This window comes from Cladophialophora immunda, assembly GCF_000835495.1.
Source record: "Cladophialophora immunda strain CBS 83496 unplaced genomic scaffold supercont1.2, whole genome shotgun sequence".
NCBI lineage: Eukaryota > Fungi > Ascomycota > Eurotiomycetes > Chaetothyriales > Herpotrichiellaceae > Cladophialophora > Cladophialophora immunda.
In genome coordinates, this window is record NW_015622542.1 from 5,925,687 (window position 1) to 5,949,887 (window position 24,201).

Consider the following 24,201-nt stretch of genomic DNA (forward strand, 5'->3'; position numbering starts at 1 on the left):
AAGACTATACCCTTCACCGCTCGCGAACGAGGTATAGGCATTGGGCTAGATGTCTCGACCCACAAGCTTGGCATAGACAAGACAGCCATGAGCACCATGTCCAGCCCTAAATCACTAGTCCGGCTGACGTAAAAACCGTTGTCCATATCAGCATCTGCCCATATTTAGGCGTATGAATAAATCGAGAAATCATAACGCTTCCTGAATAGTGAGCAGATGCAACAGCCAAGACACGGGAACCTATCTGTTTGGCGCAGGCGCTCCAGGACATGGCGTTGTGCAAGGCGAGTAGCGCCTACCAGCTTCGGGATAGCCTTGATGGTAACCGGCACGCTTAGCCGTGGTTTAGGCGGCGTTTCAACCCCCAAGGCCCTTTCGCTGGCCTCTAGGGTTGCAATGCCGCTCCGCTTGGCTGCTGAATTGCGTTTAGCCACGAAGGCTGTGTCCAGAAGCCTTGGGCGGTATCAATGCATCGTTCTGACAAACGCAGAAGTACAATCAACGAGCTTCAGCGTCCGAAGACGCGGGACCAATGACTGCCCTTGCGGAAGATTCCGCTCAATGGAGAGACGGTTTTCATGTAGACCAGTGGAGAAGAGGCATTGACTTTCTTTCATAGACAACGACACAGAGTTCTTGTCGTACGTTCAATAGAGAATTTTTAGACGGCTGAGTAACGTCTCGGCGTGGTCCAAGCCAGATGTCATGTCAGCGTCTTGGCCTCAAGAAAACACCTCGCCGATGTGTGGAGCTCGGTGTTTAAGCCACTCTCTTGCTCGGTCAAGGTCTCCCTTCTCCTCTTCCAGTGCTTTGACACACCATGCCAACTCGAAGTTGTCCTCACTGGCTAACATGGCTGCGAGGTTCCTCCGTGACTGGCTGGCTTCATCAACGCAGAAGACCATGGACGACGTAACGCCACGGGAGATATCGTCGATGATAGGTTTCACCATGACTAGGCCGTCCTTGGCAGACACAAGTCTGTCTTCGCCTGTCAAATGTTTATATCCAGTCTTGCACTCTGCATTGCCACACCAAGGCTTGCCGCAGCCTCCCATTAGCTGCTGTAACAGTCGTCGCTCGATTCTTCGCCTCAGCATCTTCCCTTCAGGATCGTAGCTGGTAACGTATAACGGGCCAAAACACTCGTTGCACAGGCCAAGCTGTTCCTTCTGTACCCTAGACTCATCCTCGGGTTTAATAGTCCGACCACATATCCGGTTCGAGCAAAGCTTCGGCTTTGGTCTGGAGAACCTTTCCCGATCGTGGAGCAGTAAATGCGTCTTCATGTCGCGGAGCCGAACAATCTTGTTACAGAGGTGACACTCGGTTGTACGCGCGCCGTCAGCCAGTTCGTGGGGGGAAAGACCCGACATCAGCACCTCGGGATCGGTGAACGAAGCATCTTCAGGGCCTTGTTGGGGGACGACCAGGTGGCAAAATTGGCAGAGGATCTCTTTCCCCGGACAAGTCGTTGTACGATGATGAGCCAAGATCGGAAGATCAAAGGCCTGGAATTCGCAATTTGGACATTGTAACGGAGTTTGTGGGTGGAAAATGGAGTCGTGTTTCCGACGCGAGACCGAATCATTGCCATGTTCCTCGTCATGAGCGCAGTGCCAGTGATTCTTCCAGGCGTCGGAGTTCTTGAGAAATACACCAGAACATCTCGGACAAAGAACATTGTTTCTGTAGCAGAATGCTTCGTGTAGCGGAAGTGTCCGTTTGGGAACCACTTGGTGACAGTTTTTGCATATCACCTCGTCGGGAGAGTGTTCTGGAGTTGAAGTTTCCATAGGTTCGACTTGCCCGGTGCCTGCTTCGATTTTGAGGCTGTATGAAATTGGAGTTTCTGTATTCTGAGAGTCGCTGGGCTGGCTCCTCCAGGCGTGAATAGCAATACTCACGTATTCCGCGTCTTCAAGGTCGACGCTGGTGTGGGAGAGTTTTAGTCGCTTTGTCGGTCGTGTGCTCAAGTCGCCGAAAACGTATTCGTCTTCTCGAGGCTTAGAACGTTGACGTGAGGAGAACGGACTGACAACAAGATCGAGAGTGGCGTTATCATTCGCAGCCTGCAACGTCACCTCCAGATCTTGTTTTCGATCCCAATCTTTCAGTTCATAATCCACATATTGTCCTGGAAGCACTTTCCCCTCTACTCCGGTTCCTAGACTTAGCAGTCCTCCGATGGAGCTGCCTTCTTGTGATTCCTGCACTGGTCTCTTCTTTGCGAGCCGTTTATTCAACGTCTCGCGGGCCTGCTCTTCGTTCAGTGGCTCAATATCCACCTCAAGGTCTGTGTCGACAATGCACACCCCATCCTCGTCGGGTGCGAATTTGTCCACCAAGAAACGAAATTTTTCGTGACGTGCCCCAGGGACAACAAGCAATTCCCCGCGGGTCAAGGTAGTGAAATTGTCTCGTAGATAACGCTCGAGCAGCGATTTCCAATCTTCAGGGTCATATCCTGCTTCTAGCGGTCTCAATTTCACATAGGTGCCTTTTTCTAATTGCTTCGCTTGTATTGTGACCGTTGCTCCCCTAGGAGTGCTTGTGCCATTGGTCATGATCACATCCTCGCTCGGCGTGCTCTCGCGGGAGGTGGAAGCAGATGACGCTGCGCTTTCCAAACCAAGGGCTTCTTGCAGACCGCTGCTCAGCCCAATGGTGCCCTCAGAGGCGGAAAATTCCCTGATACCAGCAAACACAGCTCTTCCATTGCGCGGATTGACGATGCGGAAAGTGAGGGGATGTGGGAGTTGCTGTTGTTGGTCGCCGAAGGCTGCCCGAGCACGGCGCTCAGCAGCAAAGGAATAGGGATTGAAAGGATCGAAGGACGAGGTGAGGTTCCTGCTCGCAGGATCCGAGATCGACACGACAGGTGCGGCGGCGAGCAAGGCTTCGAGGGCAGATTGTGGCAAGGTGATCTTGTCACCCGCAAGACGGCGTTTGGGAGGGGCAACAACGAGTTGAGCCGACCATTTTAAGGGCTCTGTATGTGAAGACATGGTTTCAGATTGTTGACATGTAAGGGTAGCCTTGTGGAAGAGAGTCCGGCGTGAGAAGAAGCCATAATGAAGTTGGGCCTCAGAGGACGCAAGGCGCAAGGCACAAAGTGACGCGCGGTGACTTCGAGAAGCGTCGACGGATGTTTACAAATTGACCGGATGGCGACCAGATCGTCTCGCTCTCAGCGTCCTGATATTTTGCTACCTACTTGTACACAGTACTTGTAGGTATTGCTGCTTTCTATTTTCTCATCATCTCATCATCTCATTCCTCTACAAGTGTGGATTTCAGCTCATTGTCCTGCGTCTCTTTTGTTTTGGTCCATCTAAGGGAAAATGCCTGCGGCCGTGCCTGCGCCACATCTGATTTCTGAGTTTGCGTTTGCCTGTCCTAGCGATCCGCCTGGATGGCTTGATCGCTTGCCCGGGCGATCACGGCCTCTTGCACGGTGCTCCGGCATCAGCCCTGTCCATTGAAATGTTTGATGCTCGTCGATTTATTTGGTGGTTCCTCATTCACCAGCCGGTCAACCTGGTCACCCCTCGTGATGGTGGAGTGAGACCGCAGATTATGTAACATGATACCCGTTGCTGATTGGCCAGCTTCCAACTGCGGCGGCTTTCAGCGGGACATCGAACGACAGGCTGCGTCTTCCACTCTTCCCTCCACATCTTCATTGGATCAATTCAGCTACCATCAAGTAGTCAGCTTCCGCTGGCCTCCTCTTTTTCTCGACCATTTCCACAATTGGGAATACAGCTAGTTTTTCTCTTTGTACAAAAAGCCCATAAACTGCCCTTGATGAACCACACGCGCCTGGTACTGTTCTCTACTGACCTCTAGGTGATCCAGCTTGGTCGCTGCCACTGCTTCTGGAATTGTCCGTCGTGAGCAGAAGGTAACGGTGCTCAATCCAGCCTTTGCCCTTAGGTTTGCTCTCTAATAGGCGTACTCAGGCCGCCAGGGCCGAGGAGTTGGTTTCCCGCCAAAATGACCGAAGCGGTCCCTAGAAAGGGCTCTTTAAGCTTCTTCAACCCTTTCAAGTCAAGATCTGGAAGTCGGTCGAGTTCACGAGATGCTTCTCTTTCCGATATGAGCTTTGACGAGGTCAAGCTTGACCACAAGTCCGCAGTCTTCACGACTCGTCTCAGGAAGACAGCAAGTCCTGCCGCTTCGGCCAGGAGTTCCAGAGCAGGTTCCAAGAAGAACAGTCTCGACCAATCCCGATCGTTTCGGCAAGCCTCGTTCCCTGCCATCAACGTTGCGGACGAGTGGGAAAGAGATGCTCAGACTGGCGAACGGAAAGACCATACAGAAATGCTGCACAGTCTTGCGCATCGTGAATCAGAGGATTCTCTTGCCGAAAAGGCCCAACTCTTGTTTGCTGGAATCCCGCCCCAGCTCGCAACGGATTTCCTCCGCAGACTCCCGGATACCACCTGGAAGAGAATAGTAGAATTCCTGGATCCAGCGGACAGAGCAAGCCTTGCCCTTTCTTGTAAGCCATTCCGAGACTTACTTGGGATTGAAGTATGGACAACCCTGAATGCGCCAGAGAATCGCGACGCAAAAGCCAACTTCCTTGGGTATCTAGACCAGCAGTTACCGGATCACTTACTGTGTTTCCCATGTGGGATATATCATGTCCGGACCCAAAAGGGACAAGAGATTTTGCGTCCCACCAACATTTCAAACCCCATCTTCAATTGTCCCAACGCCTTCAATGCTGAGAACAAAGTTTCGCGGCAGAGGATCACGGTCGGTCGCTCATTGCCCTTCCCATTTGTCCAACTTCTTCTGCGAGCGCATAAATACTCGAAGGAACACGGTATTCACATCGACTCAATGTCGCGTCGGTACAAGGATCGAGACGGAGAGTGGTCACACCAGACTCGTTATGCCATTGTCAACGGCCACCTACTTGTTAGGGTGATCAGCTCAGCATTTGCGACCCCGGCTCTCCCCCCTGCAGGCCTACGGAGGCTTCTCTACTCCCATGGCGACAATTACCATCCGTATTTTTCGGTCTGTGCTCATTGGAGGGACGGGAACCTCATGCCTTCGGTTAAATGTGCTTTGAGCCACATCCCCAAACCACCGGAAGGGGGTGGTATAGCAGGCGCTGCAGCAAAGGTACAATATCATATGCACCGACCTAGTCCCCTCATCACCTTGTGTTCTGAGTGTCGTCCCATGCGGCGATGTCCAGAATGCCCGACAGAATACCTCATTGAAATGAGGATGCAGGAGGACAAAAGCGACCCGATGAAACTATTCAAGCATGCCATCGTGATAACTCGATGGAGCGACCTCGGAGATGGATCTTCACCCAAGAGCCTGGAATGGGCAGCTTGCAATGGGGAGGTAGAATTCGACTCATTTGCGGCCCTTGGAAAGCGTGCAATCTCTGGCGTATTTGAGTCACAATTCACAGTCGACCAAATACCCGGTCAAAAAATCGTTTCAATGAACCCCAACAAGGAGAAGCGCGGAGAGGCTGGGCATAATTGGTATTGAGCAATTGCCGTGCAATCGTGGCCCTGAGCAGAAATTTCCTAGTCTGTTACTGTTGACAAGTTGGGGAGATCCGAACAGGGTCGGATACTGGTCGTCGCAAGCACCATGTCCCGCAATGGGGTTCATGCTTTGTGGATCCCAGACTCTGGTCCACGAAGAACTTATTGCACTACTGGGTCCACGAGCTCAATCAAGATCTCTTCTCTTTATCATCATCACCCAGCGATTTCGACCCAGACAGGATACTGCCAGAGCTGGTTATCTGATCTCCGAATTCAGAAGCGGATGCTCCGGGACGTTGATCGGCAAGCGCACGCTGAGGTGGTCGGATATCAGCGAATAATGGATTCCCTTTGGCTTTCAGCCAAGACCTCCGTTCAAGGAAATGCTTTGAACTTGTCTCCTTGGGGATCCACAGCGTCTCGATAGCCGGAATCAGCACCCAGGCACGCGACATCTTTTGCGTCGGTCGTTGGGAATGCTTGCGAGCCAATCCTGGTCTCCTCACCACGATCCCGCTCGGTTATGCTAGGGTATACGCTAAATGCCTGGATAGACTTGGAAGACCACCATCCATATCTTCATTGCGCCACACCATGCGTCCTCTCCATCTTTTGGGCGGCGGTAGGGTCCACTATGCCTATGAAGCAGTTGAGGTCAAGCGTGGACCATGACGTATACGGTCAGGTCTCAGGAAAGGCTTGATGCTCGACTGTTGTTCGGGATGGGACTAATAGTGAAAACCCCCAGAATGTCGAGAGATGGATATGTGGGAGTTCGCGCAGCTTTCCACCCCGTTGAAGACGCGCGGCACCACCAGATACCGACCCGCAACATTTGCGGCGTGCAAGGTACAGTGCGTGGTAGATTCACTTCTAGAGCTGGACGCCCTCTCCAATTCGAAACATGATTTGATGGACGCCTCAAAAAGTTCCTTGTTTGAATCCCTCCCTCTATCTTCGCAGAGCGCTCTCGCCGTCGCTAATTGACAATCTTGCTTTTGACAAGTCGACAAGATGTGGAAGCTGCCATTCCTCTCTCGGAACGTCCTATTTGCCCTCTGTGGGCTGGCGGCCAACGCACAATCTCTGCCATCCGACCGCACGGTATATTCGTCTCAATTGTACGACTGGGGATTTCTAGGCCCATACCCGCAACAATCATATAAATCTTGGTCGGGAACGGCGCCTCGTTTGAATTTCGTGCGCTGGGACGAACAATGCGGCGACTCTGGGTTAAACTTCATCTCGCCCCGCGGGCACATGGTATCTGCACCAGGGCCCTTGATCATGGATTCGCGCGGCGAATTGGTGTGGTCGGAGGATAGGTACGGACAAGCCATGGATTTCAAGGTCCAACAGTATCGGGAACAGAACTATTTGACATTCTGGACGGGGTCAGATTCGGGCACATTTGGTACGGGCTCTTATGTGATGCTAGATTCGTCGTACCAGATATACAAGATGGTGAACCCCGCCAGTGGCCTGCGCGGCGACTTGCACGAATTCGAAATCACGCGTAATGGCACGGCGTTAATGACGGTTTATGAGCCGACCCCAGCAAATCTTTCGGCCTTTGGTATTGTTGGGGATGGCTGGATCTACGACAGCATCTTCCAGGAAATCGATATTGAGACAGGTGAGCTGGTTTTCGAATGGCGAGCTTCAAGGCACTACGACATCCAAGACACTTTCCACACCATCGAGGCCGAAGCGCGGCGTCCAGATTCCTCGGGTCGCAAAATCTCGCATGTTGGCGAAAGCCCGCAGACGGCGTGGGATTTCTTCCACATCAACAGCATCGACAAGGACGAGGAAACGGGGAATTACTACGTCTCCTCGCGCTATTTGCACACGGTTACATGCATCAACCCGCATGGCGACATACTCTGGATCTTAGGCGGGAAGAAGAATCAATTCACAGACCTGTCCATGGGCGGGGCAACGAATTTCTCATTTCAGCATCATGTGAGGGCGCATGCGAATAACACTCTTACCATCTTCGACAATGGGAAATATGACAGTCTGTCTGACAACGCAGAGTACAGTCGGGGTTTGGAGATCTCGCTGGATCTGGAGAAGATGACAGCCAGCCTTGTCCGAGAATACGTGCATCCCGACCACCGACTCGTGGGAAGCCAGGGTTCAGTCCAACTCCTCCCTAACTCGGATCATGCTCTTGTCGGCTGGGGCTACGTGCCTGCATACACCGAATTCGACGGGCAGGGTGAAATCTTGTGTGACGTGCACGTTGCTCCGTCCATCTTCTGGGGGCTTGGATGGGTGAAATCGTACCGCACATTTCGCACTTCTTCGTGGGTTGGCAAGCCCTTGGTACCGCCGAGCGTGTACCTTCGACCCCGAGACGAGAGGATATATGTGAGTTGGAATGGTGCGACGGAGGTGCACACGTGGATCCTCCAGGGCCGTGCAGAGATTCAGACGGGGGCTCGGACGGATTTAAATGCGACCCAGGTGGACTCGTACTACGACTTGACCTCTATCAAGAAAGAAAAATTCGAGACTTCGTTTCAACTCGAGGCGGACATGCCACGGTACCTCCGCGTGGCGGCATTGGATCGGCATGGCCGCGTCTTGGGCTACACCGAAATCGTTGACCGAAAGATGGGAAATGCACCATCAGACGATGGGTTCCACCTTGTTATCTCGACCTGTGCTATGGTTGCCGGACTGTGCTTGGGTTGGTATCTGTGGAGGAGGCGGAAGTCGGTGCCTGGCATGCTAGAAAAGTGGAGGTATCGGGTTCTGTGTTTTTGGCATAGGAAGTCCAGCATCATCATGAGGAGAAACCCCGACCTTGAAAAGGAGGCAGAACCCCTGCGGACGAGCTGGGATGAGCAAGTGGACGAAGCCAAGCAAGACGACGACGTCGAAGCTGGCTTGGGGGATATGGAGAGAGACACCCGCTTCACGGCCTGAGACTTGGGAGGCTTTGCGGAACTTGAACCGCTTTTCTCGTCTGCGCGGCCGAGGCTGTGACCACCTCCCTACTAGTTAGTGTACACTCAGTGTAAAGGTAGTGAGTAATCTTAGGAAACATTGCCATCTAGCTTCTCCTATGACTGGCTGCTGTCGACCCCGCCAGGCCATGTAAGGTCATGTATTCACGAGGCTGGCATACTGTAAAAGCGAGCACACCCGAACCCTACATCAAGGTTTCTCAACCCACCCATATCTTAGTAGATCACAGAATAGAGTCCTTCTGCTTAGTTCCAAAGGGTACATTCTGGATTCTAGAGCCAGAGAGAGAGCTATAGGAAGGTATGGGAAGTGGGAAATCGGACGCGCGTGCGGTCGATTTTACGAGGTTGGAGTAGGTAGGTAGGTACCTTGGTAAGGCGTTGACTATCTCTCCCCCTCTGGACGCTATTTTATCCCTATCTCTACCAATCCCACCGGAAAGGCACTCTGGCATCTGTCTCTTATGTAAAGAATGGAGGCGTACTTGCCAGGCCATCGGGATTGCCAGCCTGGTTCTAGAAATCCTGACTGAGATATCATTTGAACATTGTCTATCCCAAGATGGTAAAACAGCAAAGTGGTATTTATATTGTAGGATGTCAGCTTTGATGAGCATTCCAGTAAATCTAGAGGGAACCGGGTAGACAGAGACCGTCTGGCCTCGAGCAGGGGATGCCCTGGTCGATACTTAGGAGAAACTCGACATCCAAGATCGTTGTACGCATGTGCTACGTAAAGCAGGGTATGAATGACATCATCGTCATCTTCGCCCAACTGTGCCCATCAGGCCTGGGGTACATAGCATGTATGCACGCGCCACTTGCAACGACGATGCAAAACACCCCTCAACTCCATTTTTCCAGATCCAATCCTATCTATCGTCCCCGCTCAAGCGTCCAGCGTTCCGCATTTCGCATTCCGCATTGGGAAATCGTTTGTGATCAGGAAAGCAGACACAGACACAGACGCAGACACAATAGCGCACTCCCTCGAGCCTCGAAGAAGATATACAGGAAAAGCAAGGCGAAGGAGAAGCAGAAGCAGAGCATCGCACATAACACGAGAATGCCCATCAACACCTCCTCGTCCGACGAAGGCGTCACCGGCGCCGCAAAGTTCGTCACCTCTGCCGTCGGTGTGAGTCTTTTGTCGCTGTCCCTTCTTGCAGCCTCCTTTACCACCCATCCATACATTCATCCGTACACTCATCCATATCCTCATCCATACACTCATCCGCATCCCGTGTCCGTGTCCGTGCACTGGCTGACTGACTGACTAACCATATCTTTGCTCGACATATAGAACACGGTAGGCGGCCTGACCCGCACGGTGGGCGGGATCACCGGCGCCGCGGGCCGCGGGATCGGCGACACCATCACCGGCGCGACGGGCAGCGTGGGCAAGCCCGTGGGCGACGGCCTCGCGAACGCGCTGACGGGCGTCGAGAACGGGGCGCACAAGGTTGCCCGCGGCGTCGAGGATGCGGGGCAGTGGAAGTCCGGGGCGAAGCGGTTCTGAACACTCAACAGTCAAAGGAAGGAAGGAAGAGGGCACACAAGTGAGAAAGACTGAATGAAGTAATGGCAAAGGGGGTTCAAAGGAGGAAGATCGAAAAGGAATCCGATCACAAACCCACAGAAGGAAGAATGGAGAGAGACCAAGCAAGGGAGACAGAAGAACTCTTGAAGAGACATTCCATACGCCATGACCTCGATGACTCCAATTATCCTTGATATGTTTCAGAAAAAACCCTCAGGATCGCAGTGCGTTGAAGACCTCGCCGACAAGCCACGGCGCCGACAATCGCTTGTATATTTGAGGGGATGGCCTCCAGCACGGACCATGTGCAAGTTGTTCCGAACTGAAGATGATATTGATTTTGTACTTCTTTCCATCTTAATCGCTTCATCACAATAGAGCATGTCAAAAAATGTCAGTCGGTTGAAGCATCCTGACCAAGGGTTGTGCTGGAAAATTATGAGTTCCATTGCATAAACGTGCCATTCGCGTTCGAGATTCCAGGCTGCTCCAGAAGTACACCCAAAAAAAGGCGAAGAGATTGCGGGAAGGTCATCTTGTGCAGGTTGAATGATTGATTGCGCTGAATTCTTGTAGCATACCTGTGACCATCTCAAGAAAAAGCCCTCATGTTTGCGCCACGCTGGACCAGAATGTTGAACTCCGATCAAGCTTTTCCATAATGTCATATGTACTTTCCAACCGCGGAATTCCATATATGGGATGAAGAAAGTTGCAGCATAACAGTTATGTGGGCATCGGCGCCTCGTGCCCCGTAATGCCTTCCTGCTCAAACCCCTCGACAGGTGTGCATGTACAGAAAAGGTTCGTATCTCCATAGGCGTCATCAACACGGGCTACTGTCGGCCAGAATTTCTTCTCTCGCAGCCAAGGCAGTGGATATGCCGCTCGTTCTCGAGTGTAAGGTCGGTCCCAGTCATTTCGCATCAGATCCTGTTGCGGATGCGGCGCCATCTTGAGGACGTTCCCCTCTCGCGGCATTTCCCCGTCTTCGACAGCCTTGATCTCTTTTCTGATTTCAATCAATGCGTCGCAGAATCGGTCCAGCTCCTCCTTCGACTCTGACTCGGTAGGTTCAATCATGAGAGTATTGGCTACCGGCCAGCTCATGGTAGGGGCGTGGAAACCGTAGTCTTGCAATCGCTTGGCAATGTCAATCGCCTCAACGCCCGACGTCTCTTTGAAACCTCTCGCGTCCAGGATGAATTCATGTGCACACCGCCCGTTTGCATTGGTATATACAATGGGATAATGTGGTCTGAGACGTGACATGATGTAGTTGGCATTCAGCAGTGCAACTTCTGTACCATGTTTCAGTCCTTCGCTGCCCATAAGCTGGATGTAGGCATAACTGATAGGTAGAATGAGAGCACTGCCCCAAGGCGCAGAGCTTACTGGAGAGATCGCTGTCCTAGCCCGATCTGGGCCTGGGTGGGGATCCACAAGAGGGTGAGTAGGTAAGAATGGTTGAAGGTGATCCTTGACAGCGATAGGTCCCACGCCAGGTCCGCCTCCACCATGAGGGATGCAGAAAGTCTTGTGCAGGTTCAGATGGCACACATCAGCTCCAATCTCGCCGGGGTTGCAAAGGCCGATCTGAGCATTGAGGTTGGCACCGTCCATGTACACCTGGCCGCCGTGTTCATGTACAATCTGACAGACTTCCTTGATTGCGGGTTCAAAAACACCAAAAGTGCTCGGGTAAGTAATCATGATGGCCGCCAAGTCATCCTTGTGCTTTTCACATTTTTCCTTGAGATCCTTGATATCGAGGTTACCTGTCTTCGTGTCGCATTTGAGGGGAACAACTTTCATTCCAGCCATGGCCGCAGATGCAGGATTTGTTCCGTGAGCAGAGACAGGTATCAAGCAAACCTTCCGTTTGCTCTGGCCTCTAGTGGCGTGATACTTTTCAATCACCCGAAGCCCAGCAAACTCTCCCTGCGCCCCCGAATTAGGCTGCAAGCTGACAGCGTCCATACCAGTGATAGTCGCCAGATTCTTGGACAGTCGCTCAATGAGAGCCTTGTAGCCATCTGCACCGGAAGCGAAAGGATGGAGTGCGGACCACCCGACATTGGACACGGGTAGCATCTCCGTAGTGCCGTTGAGTTTCATGGTACAGGAACCAAGCGGGATCATCGAGTGTACGAGCGAAAGGTCTTTTGATTGGAGATGGTGCATATATCGAAGCAACTCGGTCTCTGAGTGATGTTGATTGAAGACTGGATGGGTCAAGAATGGCGTTGACCTTTGCAGTGTGTTGGCGGCGTTTTGTTTGCTGACCTTCGATAGGATCGCCGAGTCTCTCAAAGCGGCTTCGACATCGCCATCCTTGATTCCAAGGGCACTCGCCAGCTTGACCAAATTCTTGCTGCCGGTAGCCTCGTCAATCGAGAAGCCGAGTCTTGGCTTACCTGGGGTGCTCCCGGGAACATTCGTTCGCAGGCTGACTCCAAGTTTGGAAGCTCGTGCCAACACCTTTTCATATACATCTGTGTCCTGTGCTTCTAGAGTTACCGTGTCGAAGAGCACAGCGCCATCATCGCCAAGGCCTTTGGTGACCACTTTGAGCGTGGGGCTGTGCTTTTCTACCAGCATTTGGACAAATTTAGCCATGGCCCATATCCGATGCGCGATATCTTTCAAGCCATCTGGTCCATGATAAATGGCATAAAAAGCGCTCATGTTAGCAAGGAGTGCTTGGGCAGTGCAGATATTGCTGGTGGCCTTTTCTCTCCGGATATGTTGCTCCCGAGTTTGGAGAGCCAGGCGAAGAGCACGGTTGCCGAGTCGATCTTTGGACACACCGACAAGCCGACCAGGGATTTTGCGTTTGTGTTTCTCGTTGCAAGCAAAGAAGGCAGCATGCGGCCCGCCAAAACCCATGGGGACCCCAAATCGTTGAGCACTTCCAAAGGCGACATCGGCACCAAATTCACCAGGCGCTTTCAATAGAGTGAGGGCGAGCAGGTCTGTCGCAACACAGAATGTGGCATCAGCAGCATGTATAACATCTGAGAGGTTCTGGAAGTCAAACACGCCCCCAGTGGTGTCGGGATATTGTGCGAGGACGCCGACCAAGTTGCTTCCTTGATCCTTGACAAGCTGACAGTCTTTATCCAGGATGTCACCCACTACGATGTTTATGCCGAAGCCTGCTGCCCTCGCCTCCAGAACTGCAATTGTCTGGGGATGGCAGAGGCTCGAGACAACAAATGTCTTACCCGGTGCCCTGAGTCGAGAGGTGGAAAGAGCATTCATAGACAGAGTCATTGCTTCAGCAGCAGCAGTGCCTTCATCAAGGACAGATGCATTAGCTATGGCGAGACCTGTGAGATCGGTCACAAGGGTTTGGAAATTCAACAGCGACTCCAAGCGACCCTGACTGATCTCAGCCTGATACGGGGTGTAACTGGTGTACCAGGCAGGATTTTCCAGAATGTTTCTCGTGATCACCGGTGGCGTAGTTGTCCCATAGTATCCGGCGCCTATGAAATTGCGCGAGAGGGTGTTCAACTTTGAAAGTTTGTTCAGCTCACTCTGCACTTGCTTCTCACTGCGCCCTTTGATGTTGTGTCTTCCTTGTGCATCCATGAGGGAAGTGGCAGCTTTCTGCCGGATCCCCTGTGGCAGAGACTGTTGTATGAAGTCCCCGAGATCCTTAACAGGCGGGTCCAGTGTCTTGAGCATCTCTGTCTCGTCCTGGGGGGAAGGCCCAATATGTCGTCGACTGAACAGTTCATTCTGGGCCATGAACGGTGCCCGTTCCGAGAATGTCAGGGAGTCAGGCCCATCCTGTTCTTTGCCCTGCTGTGCCGTACCAATACATCTCTTGCATATCCGGGCAGCATCACCTCGCGGGAGCTGTGAACGAAGGAGTCGGGTGACAGAATGCGCGGCGCGGGGCAGGGTGAGGGTTTGGTTGGCCATCTTGTAGGGCCTCAGGCAAGGTAGTGGGCTACAGCAACCACATCTAAGCTGTCGACAAACCGAAAGACCGACAACTGAGAGGAAAAGGAGGATGAAGGAGACGGGGAGTCGCAGTTATTGAGCGTGGCCAGCGGTGACCCCAACATACCTGAGGAAAATAATCCATCGGAGGAAAGGCACGCGGACTGGTGACCGCACCACACAGTTAGTTGATGCAGGGGTCCATAGCTGCGGACGCTCCAGCTCTAGACTGCCGAGACTGCTTCTCATTTGCCAAGCCGCGTCCCGATAACCTGATATCGTTTAGCCAGTGGCCAATCACACTGGTCATGCAGTGGAAAGCCTCGGCCTTCACCAATTGTGCAGTGCATCTGGGCGAAAAGTCACGAAAACAATACGAGTAGTGTTACGATCAAATTCTTCATCGTCCACTGGAATTCTTTTCACATCGCTGAAATGATTCATCATGATGATACACAGGGATATCTAGGAGAGTATTGTTACATTCGCTCAATTGCAACCGCCGGCAACATGCTCGCCACAAATCGTATCCTCTAACCAGTCAACGCTTTGGTAGACTTGCTCCATGGCTATCATTCGCCATTCAATAGTGGTCGTGACCTGGAGAATGGAAAATGTCAGCGTTTGCACTCCCAACAACTCGGTTGGGAGTAATGGCACTCACGTCCAAGAGGCTTAGCTCTCTTCGAAATGTCCTTGGCTTGGTTCTGCTTGATCTTGGCCAAGCGAGCCCTGCAACATTTGAGTCAGTGTTTGGGTTGACAGGTATCAGGCAACAAGTGGGAAAGCTCACTCTTCCTCAGCCTCACGTTCGAGCATCTTGACACGGTCCCTGGCCTCCCTCACTGCTGCTCTGGCCTGGACAAGGGCACGATCGGCCTCTCGCTCGGCAGTCTCGGCCGAAAGGACTCGCTCCCGTGCCGCAATGATAGAAGGGTCTTCGTGGTTACGGTGGAACAAACCTCCAGAGCCTCGTGTCGACCCGCGAGAGACCTTGGATCCATGACGGCGGTTATGCGAGTCGTAGTCTCCGGATGAGGCAGAGGAAGAACGACGGCGGTTGAAGAACCCTCTTCGAGGGCTACCATCGGCAGACGAGTTCGAGTACCTGGGCGCAGTCGTCTGCGCAGGGGTTGGGTCTGTGTTCTTGTGTCCGAAGAGAGGCATCTTGATTGGTGGATGGAAGGTTGTGGGATAGATTGTCTATATGTTCTGCAAAAGATTTGGAGATTTTGAAAATGATCTGAATGAAAAGCCCGTTGGACTTCTGTTTCGAGGATGTGCTGTGCATCGCATTATAAATGCCTGTCTCCGATGCCCATCTGTCGACGGTGGTGGTGTCTTAGAATCAGGTTTTGGGTGCTGGTGTGACGTAGGAATGCGGACGAGGCTCAGAAACAGGGAGCGATCGTCAGCCTTGTTGGCCCAACCCAATCCAAATGACACCACCCGTCGGCAACTAGAGCCACCAAGGTCATAGATCGAGCTGTTGGTCTCACTTTCTGGGGAACAGACCTGGACCCTGAAACCTCCAGATAACTTGCTTCGTCGTATCAGACCACGGCCAGCCTGTGCAGTGACGACGATATTTGCATTTCGGGAGATTTAGTACGAGGCTAGCACGCTCAAGTAGCCCAAAGGCACGGCGATCTGGCGATCCTGTGGCTGGAGGGGTGTCTGCTTCGCCCAACTGATGACTTGTACCGACCAACTTTGCAGTCAAGAAAGTTTCGAGGGAGTTATATGGATCGAGAGGAATATCTCGATGGAGATAACGGGTTGCCCTTGTCTACACAGCATGATAGGCAGGATCAGCCATATCAGACCTCCGCAATATCTAACCCAAGGATCGATCGCTGCAGCCTTGCAGGTTGACATTTCCACATTTGACGCTTCAGAATCTCCTTCAAGCCTTGAAGTAGCCCTGCTTTACTTTGACTTGGAAAACAGCAGACTTGCCCATGTGGTGACGTCAGCCCAGCAATAAGTATTTGTGGCGTTTGTGCTGTTTGTGCTGTTTGTGCTGTTTGAGCCTGGGGTGTACGCCAGAAAATGTCACGTGCACCATATCAGGCGCTGGTAGGCTTGGCCTCGATCCTGGCCCTTGAATCAGTACGGAGTATTCCGTACATATCAGGCTCCCGGGATGCCCTGGTCCCTACCTAGGTACCCAGGTAGGTATCTAGCACAGGAGAGAGCGCGTTGAAGAACCCTCCCCAAGAGAGCTTGCCTTTCCCTTCACGTTCCAGCTCGGCAAAATCATGTCTATGCTGGTGGAATAGTTTTCAACTCGTGGAGCTGCAGAGTGGTTGGTAACGCAACGAATGACACATGTCCCTCCGTCACGCCTTTGCAATCCACCCGGAGTGTATCATAAAGTCGAATATGCGATTGGCTTTATTGACATCGATCTATCCTGGTGGTTAGAGACAATGTCCACTGCAACAGGTTGGACCACTTACACGGCAGACTCCTCGAGCTTCCTTTTTCTTCATGTGCCCGCCTTGTTTCATGGCTTCTTTCAACAAGCCCTCTTTGAGGGCAAGATATGGCTTCGGTCGGATGTGGAGTGTATTGCAAAGTTGGATTTCTTCCTCGCTCAGAAGTTGCAGATCGGGCGCATAGGCTTTATCTTCTTCTAATTTCCAGGGAGTCGTCCCATTTAAGGGCTGCACCACGTAGCGAACTTTGGGTTTGGGTCCTGCAGCGCTATCTGGACCCCCAGCCTCAGCAAAGAGTTTGTCAAAGTCGTTCTGCACGGCTGGCTGACTATCAGTGAATTGGGGCACGGTTTTTTGCTTGCGCTGAAATCGAAGAGGCAATTCGGGCGTGGTCAATTTGGATGCCTCGGTTGGCAGGTCGGGTTGCTGGATTTGGCCGCCCTTCTTAGGTATCTGAGGCATCCTATCGAACTGTCCCTGAGGTTGATTCCGTAGAGCCCGCGCTTGTTTATCAGCTTCGTACTTCTCGCCGCCCCTCAGGTCGCTGATGCCCATCTGCTTCCACTCTTGTAACTGCGCGATGGCAATGCGCAAGTTGTGCTCAAGCAGGAGGTCACGGTTTAGCGCCTCGAAATCTTCATGATTCATCATTCGAGCAAAAGGCTTGGCTCGGTGAAGCAGATCTTTCTCCTCCTTCGTTCTCTTCTTATCGATAAGCTGATTCTTTTTGTATTCCAGTAAGTTATGCTCGAAAATGATTCGTTTCCGGTCCGTTCTCGCCTTTAGTCTGGAGTTGTAGATATCGAAGACTGTCATTTTCAATGTGGTCTCTTCGTCCATCTGTCCTGTTACAGGGTCAAGGCCGTCGCCAGGCTCGAAGGACATGTGCTGAACAGCTTCCTCGGCATCATTGGCAAATTCGGTTTCAAATTCTAGACGACCAGGCATGAAGCCCTGCACCTCGTGACAAGCTGGCACTGAGGCAGTAGGCTTCTGCTTGGGCGTTGCAGGCGGCGCTGACTTGGCGGCTTCCTTGCGTTCCTCAATGCGCCGCTTTTTGCGAGCCTGAAATTCATCTTTGGGTATGCGTTCAAACAATCGGGTGTCTGCAGGGTCGGCCAATTCAGGGAGTGGGAATAATGGGCTGTTGATGTAGGTATTGATGTAGTGGTCGCGGACTTCGTCCTTTTCTCGGTAGCCTCCAATATGTTCCGCTACGTCGGCCCACGAACCGAGTCCATACCTCTCGGAGCCTTCGAGCAGAAGCAGTTCCTCATCGGCGCCCCAATCCTCGGCATAGATGGGGATCGAGTTCTGTTCCACTACATGGTATTCATGTGTGCGGGGATCGTGGTTTTTAGAGTGTTCTCCGCGAGCGAAACATGGGACACAGAGATCGTATTCGCGGCATGCAGGATTCGCGCAAGATATGCGGACAGTCGAGGTGATGTCGATGGAGCAAACGTCGCAATGGTATTTGGTACCACCGTCGCCGCCGCGGGAGGCTGCATTTTTCCTTATGACGCCCATGCTTCTCTCGATGCGAGCATCTTCCTCGCAGTCAGAATCAGAAGAGAGATATTGCGCGTACTTGGCAGGGATTGTCGCGTCTTCGCAGGCAGAGTCAGCCGGTGGGTCTCGAGGCCGTCGGGGCGCAGTAGGTGACGCAGAGCCCTCGGAATCGGAATCAACAGAGTCGACGGTATAGTGCACGGGTTTACGACTGCTTCGGACTGGCCTTGAGCGGGTTCCAGGCGTTGATGGTGGTGATAATGGTGTTGCAGGCAGGGATTGCAGCGTGGTTGTTGTACGACTGACGTTCAAAGTTGGGGGCTCATATCCGCCACCAACACCGCCAGCCGCAGCTTGCCAAGCAGCCATTCCCGCTTCTGACGAACCCACGTGACCTCGAATTCACCCTCTGCACGATAAGTGACGGCCCAGCTTTCGGCCGATGTCTGGCCAGGGTCTAGTTCCGCCCTGACGCCCTGAGACTTTGGCTGAATAAGTGACCGAGAGCCCACTCAGCAACCTGCCGCCACCTCGACTCCCATCCAGTGCCAACCAGTGCGACCCTTTTAGTTGGTGTGGAGGCTTCTGGCGGTCGCATCACCACCCACACTCCGCCCCGAAAGTTGAAACTCAGGCCCCGGCCGTCTCGACCTGGTGTGCTGCTGTGCAACTCGGCTTCACCAGACTCAACAATCCACTTCTTGCGGTCTTCTGTTATTCATCAGCATCCATCTTTGCCTCTCTCCTCCCTCACTGCAAAACACTCACCCAATCCTTAACGCTCCTTATCGACTTCACCTCGTCTTCCCCTCCGTCACGTTTAGTTGATCGTTCTGCCGCACTCGCAGCCCCTCCTTTCACCGTTTGTGTCACCCGCACTTAAGATTAAAACCCGCGCTCCTTGAACATTGTCGGTCAACAACACCCCCTAAGGCTGTGCCTGCAACACCCCATCGACACTTTACCTTTCTATCGTCAGACTATTTTGTCTGCCTGCTTCAGCGGCGGTCCTGGGCCTGTTGTCGTTAGCTATTGAGGTTCAAGCGGAGGAGCAACATTTGAAGATGTCGTGGAGATTGACAAAGAGTATGCCAATTCAAGAACAGCTGTCTTGGGATGGACTCAAATTGACAGAAAGACAGAGTTAAAGGACACTCACCTGGCCCCTCTGACAAGTGGCTTTGGTCGATCCACCTCCACTTCTACTGTCAAGGCTGAAGATGCTTCACCGGCTCAAGACTCACCAGAGTTGTCAACAACCCAGAGCAATACTAGCACCTCTTCAGCAAATGGGATCGGTAAGTGAATCACACTCCGTTCAATCTGATCTTTCTCAGCGTCACTTACTGACCTCTCCCAGCTGCTTCCGAACAGCTCACTTCTCCTCCTGTCCAGACCACCAAACCTGGGATCCTGATCGTCACATTGCACGAGGGAAAAGGATTCTCCTTGCCACAACAATATCAATCAGTATTTAACAATTATTATGGCTCGGGAACCTCGGGAACAGTCAGACCAAGCTCGTCATATGCCTCCAATTCGGTTGCAGGATCATACGCTCCCCCAAACCGACCAGTGTCAACTCACGCCGGAATCAATGCTGCGCCGACCATTCACGGAAGATACAGCAGCAAGTACTTGCCTTACGCTCTCCTCGACTTTGATAAGCTGCAGGTGTTCGTCGATGCCGTCTCTGGCACGCCGGAAAATCCTCTGTGGGCAGGCGACAACACCTCGTTCAAGTTCGATGTGTCGAGAGTGTGCGAGCTCAGCGTCCAGCTATACCTACGCAATCCAGCTGCTAGACCAGGCGTTGGTCGGAGTGAAGATATATTCCTTGGTGGCGCTAGAGTCACTCCGAGGTTCGAAGAAGCCCGGCAATTTGTCGCGGACCCGAAGAAGAGCAAGAAGGAGAATGAAAAGGCGGAAGCTGCCTTTTTGTCCCAAGAAAAGCAGGCCGGCCAACTTGGGACCGAGTGGCTGGACATTCAATTTGGAACCGGCTCAATCAAGGTCGGTGTGAATTATGTCGAGAACCGACAAGGCAGCCTCAAGATCGATGACTTCGAACTCTTGAAAGTCGTAGGAAGAGGAAGTTTCGGCAAAGTCATGCAAGTCATGAAAAAGGATACTGGCCGGATCTACGCTCTCAAGACCATCCGAAAGGCTCATATCATCTCTCGGTCCGAAGTCGCTCATACTCTTGCGGAAAGATCAGTGCTGGCGCAGATCAACAACCCCTTCATCACTCCGCTCAAATTCTCTTTCCAGTCACCTGATAAGCTCTATTTTGTCCTGGCCTTTGTCAACGGAGGAGAGCTGTTCCACCACCTTCAAAAGGAACAGCGCTTCGACATCAACCGCTCTCGGTTCTATACTGCGGAGTTGTTGTGTGCCTTGGAGTGTCTTCACGGCTTCAAGGTCATTTACAGAGATCTGAAGCCAGAAAACATTCTGTTGGATTATACCGGCCACATTGCCCTGTGTGACTTTGGATTGTGCAAACTGGACATGAAAGACGAAGACCGAACCAACACATTCTGTGGTACCCCCGAATATCTGGCGCCAGAACTACTTCTTGGACACGGCTACACGAAGACGGTCGATTGGTGGACTCTGGGCGTTCTCTTGTACGAGATGCTTACGGGACTCCCGCCTTTCTACGACGAGAACACCAACGAAATGTACCGCAAGATTCTTCAAGAACCATTGCACTTCCCTGGTCCTGAAATTGTACCCGCGGCGGCAAAGGATTTGCTTCAAAAGCTACTTGACCGCAATCCTGAGCGTCGATTGGGAGCTGGTGGAGCGGCGGAGATCAAAGCCCACCACTTCTTTGCCGGCATTGACTGGAGAAAACTGCTGCAGAGAAAATATGAACCCAGCTTCAAGCCGAATGTGGTGAGTGTGAGAACTGAATGCCTGGAAAGCTGTCGCTAACATGAATTGCAGGTCGATGCTCGAGACACAGCCAACTTTGACAAGGAATTCACGTCCGAAGTCCCCAAAGATTCATACGTCGAAGGACCAGTACTGTCTCAGACCATGCAACAGCAATTCGCAGGGTGGTCATACAATCGACCAGTCGCTGGGCTCGGTGATGCAGGTGGGAGCGTCCGGGATCCCGCATTCGACCGCATTCAATAGAGACCAAAGCGTGTTTTTGTCATGTAATGAGCAATGAAATGGTCGACGAACGACATTTGCACGTCACGCATCGACGACAGCCTTGGGAAGGCGATGAGGAATCCGTCCAGGGACGGGAATGACAAAATCTTGGTCAAAGGTGATTTCTGCTTTTGCTTGACGGGCGATTCGTTATCTCCTCAGTGATCAAGCTAGAAGATGGACGTTGGCTGGGGATTTCAAAGTGTCGTGAAAGTGATCATGGAGAATCATATCCTGAACTGCCAGCCATGCTTTGTTTCCTCTTGTGAAGTGTTCCGACCTGTTGTGGTCATGAAGACCCCGAACCGATACTCCCGATGTTGTTGCCACCCATCACTCTCACTCGACCTTCAGCACATGACGGGTTAGTTACTAAATGGTGTGCCCCTCCTATTTCTCTGGACTGCAACTGCCCCCTTAACAGACTCCCCATAAATGTCTTCAACCGAGTCGAGTGTATTCACTGCTTTGAGCAGATCAACTGTTGAAAGCGCAGTGTTTTCCGCTGGGCGCGGGTCCCGGAACGGGCCGGCGGCATTTCAACTTCGGCCATGCTTCGATCGAGTGAATATCAACTCCTGTAGTAGAATCTGGCTCACGGCAAAAGATACATCTAATAGGATTTCGACACACGGTTACTATAACTCGAATGTGTTTTTTGTCCCCACAGCGAGGTTTCTCGCGAAAAGAGCCGAGTACTGCATGCACCAACATTGACTGGGGGTTGGGATTGGCATTATCATTGGCAACGCAGTGGCTGTGCAACCTCAGGCGCTTTGTGGTCTTCTGGCAAGCCCGCCATTGGAGTTGACAGTATGAGGGTGCCTTGACGACACTGCCACACAGATCTCCATCTCTTGCAATCCGACATTTGTTGCCGATTTGCTAGACGGCGTCGCGAACTGACGGAAATCGTGTCCTGGGCAATGTGGTAGGGGCCTTGAACCTGGAGTCTTCGGGAGAATTACGCCTGGCGCCAAAAGAGGCTGTGCTTTGCATCCTCCTGTCTCACGATTGAATATCGTTTGCATTATCTGCTTAAAATACTGATTAGCATCAACGGCCCACCGGACTCATGGTTTTTTTTGCCTTTTACCGCCATCTGGACGAAATTCATCAGCTCAAAGCACCATGACGACAAGTTTAACCCCGCAAGATGTCCAACTCGATGGTAAAGGCTCTAGCAACCAAGCGACAGGCAACATTGTTGAACAAGCCTTCCAAGAAGCTGTCCAATACTTCTGCAATGAGTTGACACAGGATGAAGTGGAGCAACGTTGGATCGCACAGCGTACCTCCATCGGTGATGTACTCGCCGTGGTTAAAGAGGCGGAAACGAAATATCTGACTTCAAAATCGAATCATGGGAACTTTCGTCGGTTCTTAGCGCACCTACCCGAGCGCCTTCTTCACTATTCCGGTGTCATCGACGTCTTCGTTCAGGCGCATCCGGAGTACTCGGCCCTTGCTTGGGGAGCTGTCAAGTTCGTTCTCCTGGTTCGTCCCCCCCCCCTCCTCCCCCTCAAGAAAGGGAACTCGGCTAACCTTTCTAGGGTGTTATCGAACATGCAAAGCTATTCTCAGAGATATCAGAAGCCCTCATTCTGATAGGTGACGCCCTCGCGCAAGCGGATTTCAACAGCAAACTTTACCCGATCAGCTCCATATCAGCAGCAGTATCAAGGCTGTATGTCTATATTATCCTGTTCTTACAGAAGGCTGTCAAGTGGTATACTATGGGCCGAGCCCGCCGGTGGGTTAACGCTGTCTTCGAGCCTTACGACATCGGGTACAAAAGTACTGTTGAAAAGATCCAAAAATGTATCGCGTCTCTCAAAGACACGGCAAATAGTGCTGCACATGCAGAGCTGAGGGGAATAACCAAATCCCAGGAGCACCATCAAGAGAAACTCGAATTAGTGGATGAGGAAGTTCGAGGGGTCAGACAGGAGCTGAGGATGATCGGGATTAAGATGGCTTCCCAGGAAGAGGCGCTAAACAAAGTGCTGCACTATGTCTCAGGCAGCCAGGCGATTAGCAACCGACTTTTACTGTATGCTGAAGATGGCAAAGTGGCAGCCATTCTCGACGAACTCGAGTCAGGTTTCGACGCCATGGGACGATACCACGCCTGTCTTGCAGTGAGCCAGAAACGCAAGGCCTGGACACATGCGGGCAAGGAATCAGCACTAGCGTTGGCCGCGATCAGAAGATGGGCATCTTCCGCTCGCTCTGCTTTCTTGGTAGTACAAGGGAGTCCAAGAGAAGAGGCAAAGATCAAAGACCTAGTTGTTGATGTGGTGCATTGGGCACGAGAAATCGGTGCCCCGACTATCTGGACCTTGTCGGACAGGGTTAACGGGCCAGATAGGCTGCTATCATCTCTCGCCGGGGTTTGGAAAACACTCGCCTCCCAGATCATCCGGCAAGACTCGTCCATTCTGAGCAAAACAAGTGCTAACCTCACTATATCAGAGCTCAAGACACAGCACGCTGCAACTGACTGGAAGGCTCTGTTCTCCGCAGCAGTCACGCAAATACAAAAATGCGTTATTGTCGTGGAAGCCCGCGCCCTATTCGACGTGATGGCCAATAACCCTTCCGAGGTGGCTGCTTTCCTTCTGGAATTCCAAACGGTTGTGGAGGCAGCAAACAGCCGCGGAAGCACTGTCAAGATACTGGTCGCAAGCTATTGTGCGTCAAGGACGGCTATCACCAGTCTTCCAGCCCATGATGATCGGTCGACTATCTTCGTGAGGCGATCCATGTCGTCTCGCCACCAGTCAAGGCCAACCACATCTGTTCGAAAGAGAGGATTAAGGCATATTCGCGGTTTCTGAGAGTGTCAGCGTCCAAGGGTTACAGCTTACAAGCTGCTCAAAAGTAGGCAGGGAAGAGCCATCAGTCTTGATCATCAACGCGGCTCAGGATATGGCGCGTATATTCCCCTTGCTGGCGGAGATAATGACCAGCCGATGTGAACTCTGACCTTGGGGTTGTACTGCGTCTACTGCCCAGACTTATCCCAACCGTTTTTACCCCCAGATCTCGAGGTCTAGCGTGCAATCATGACGATGTCC

The 24,201-nt window shown here is 52.3% G+C and overlaps 9 protein-coding genes across 9 annotated transcripts; 4 read left to right on the plus strand and 5 right to left on the minus strand.

Annotated features, from left to right (window-relative positions):
- Nucleotides 1-722: 722 nt before the first annotated feature.
- PV07_04242 (uncharacterized protein) lies at nt 723-3,008 on the minus strand (the record flags this gene model as incomplete). Its single annotated transcript, XM_016391028.1, has 1 exon — nt 723-3,008. The coding sequence occupies one exon, from the start codon at nt 3,006-3,008 to the stop codon at nt 723-725; it is 2,286 nt and encodes a 761-aa protein (XP_016252930.1).
- A 991-nt stretch (nt 3,009-3,999) lies between these two features.
- On the plus strand, nt 4,000-5,526 carry PV07_04243 (uncharacterized protein; the record flags this gene model as incomplete). The annotated part of the gene is made up of 1 exon (XM_016391029.1): nt 4,000-5,526. One exon carries the CDS (start codon nt 4,000-4,002, stop codon nt 5,524-5,526), a length of 1,527 nt encoding a protein of 508 aa, XP_016252931.1.
- Nucleotides 5,527-6,542: 1,016 nt separating this feature from the next.
- On the plus strand, nt 6,543-8,465 carry PV07_04244 (uncharacterized protein; the record flags this gene model as incomplete). Its single annotated transcript, XM_016391030.1, has 1 exon — nt 6,543-8,465. One exon carries the CDS (start codon nt 6,543-6,545, stop codon nt 8,463-8,465), a length of 1,923 nt encoding a protein of 640 aa, XP_016252932.1.
- A 699-nt stretch (nt 8,466-9,164) lies between these two features.
- PV07_04245 (uncharacterized protein) lies at nt 9,165-9,851 on the minus strand. Its single transcript, XM_016391031.1, has one exon. It carries the CDS (start codon nt 9,744-9,746, stop codon nt 9,396-9,398), a length of 351 nt encoding a protein of 116 aa, XP_016252933.1. The 5' UTR covers nt 9,747-9,851; the 3' UTR covers nt 9,165-9,395.
- Nucleotides 9,852-9,942: 91 nt separating this feature from the next.
- Nucleotides 9,943-14,135, minus strand: PV07_04246 (glycine dehydrogenase). The gene has a single exon (XM_016391032.1). It carries the CDS (start codon nt 13,977-13,979, stop codon nt 10,773-10,775), a length of 3,207 nt encoding a protein of 1,068 aa, XP_016252934.1. The 5' UTR covers nt 13,980-14,135; the 3' UTR covers nt 9,943-10,772.
- A 448-nt stretch (nt 14,136-14,583) lies between these two features.
- On the minus strand, nt 14,584-15,167 carry PV07_04247 (uncharacterized protein; the record flags this gene model as incomplete). Its single annotated transcript, XM_016391033.1, has 3 exons — nt 14,584-14,600; nt 14,665-14,732; nt 14,794-15,167. The coding sequence occupies 3 exons, from the start codon at nt 15,165-15,167 to the stop codon at nt 14,584-14,586; spliced, it is 459 nt and encodes a 152-aa protein (XP_016252935.1).
- A 1,175-nt stretch (nt 15,168-16,342) lies between these two features.
- On the minus strand, nt 16,343-18,322 carry PV07_04248 (uncharacterized protein; the record flags this gene model as incomplete). The annotated part of the gene is made up of 2 exons (XM_016391034.1): nt 16,343-16,411; nt 16,463-18,322. 2 exons carry the CDS (start codon nt 18,320-18,322, stop codon nt 16,343-16,345), a joined length of 1,929 nt encoding a protein of 642 aa, XP_016252936.1.
- A 695-nt stretch (nt 18,323-19,017) lies between these two features.
- Nucleotides 19,018-21,100, plus strand: PV07_04249 (uncharacterized protein; the record flags this gene model as incomplete). Its single annotated transcript, XM_016391035.1, has 4 exons — nt 19,018-19,039; nt 19,096-19,251; nt 19,314-20,854; nt 20,906-21,100. The coding sequence occupies 4 exons, from the start codon at nt 19,018-19,020 to the stop codon at nt 21,098-21,100; spliced, it is 1,914 nt and encodes a 637-aa protein (XP_016252937.1).
- Nucleotides 21,101-22,252: 1,152 nt separating this feature from the next.
- On the plus strand, nt 22,253-23,961 carry PV07_04250 (uncharacterized protein; the record flags this gene model as incomplete). Its single annotated transcript, XM_016391036.1, has 2 exons — nt 22,253-22,618; nt 22,675-23,961. The coding sequence occupies 2 exons, from the start codon at nt 22,253-22,255 to the stop codon at nt 23,959-23,961; spliced, it is 1,653 nt and encodes a 550-aa protein (XP_016252938.1).
- Between the last annotated feature and the right edge of the window lie 240 nt (nt 23,962-24,201).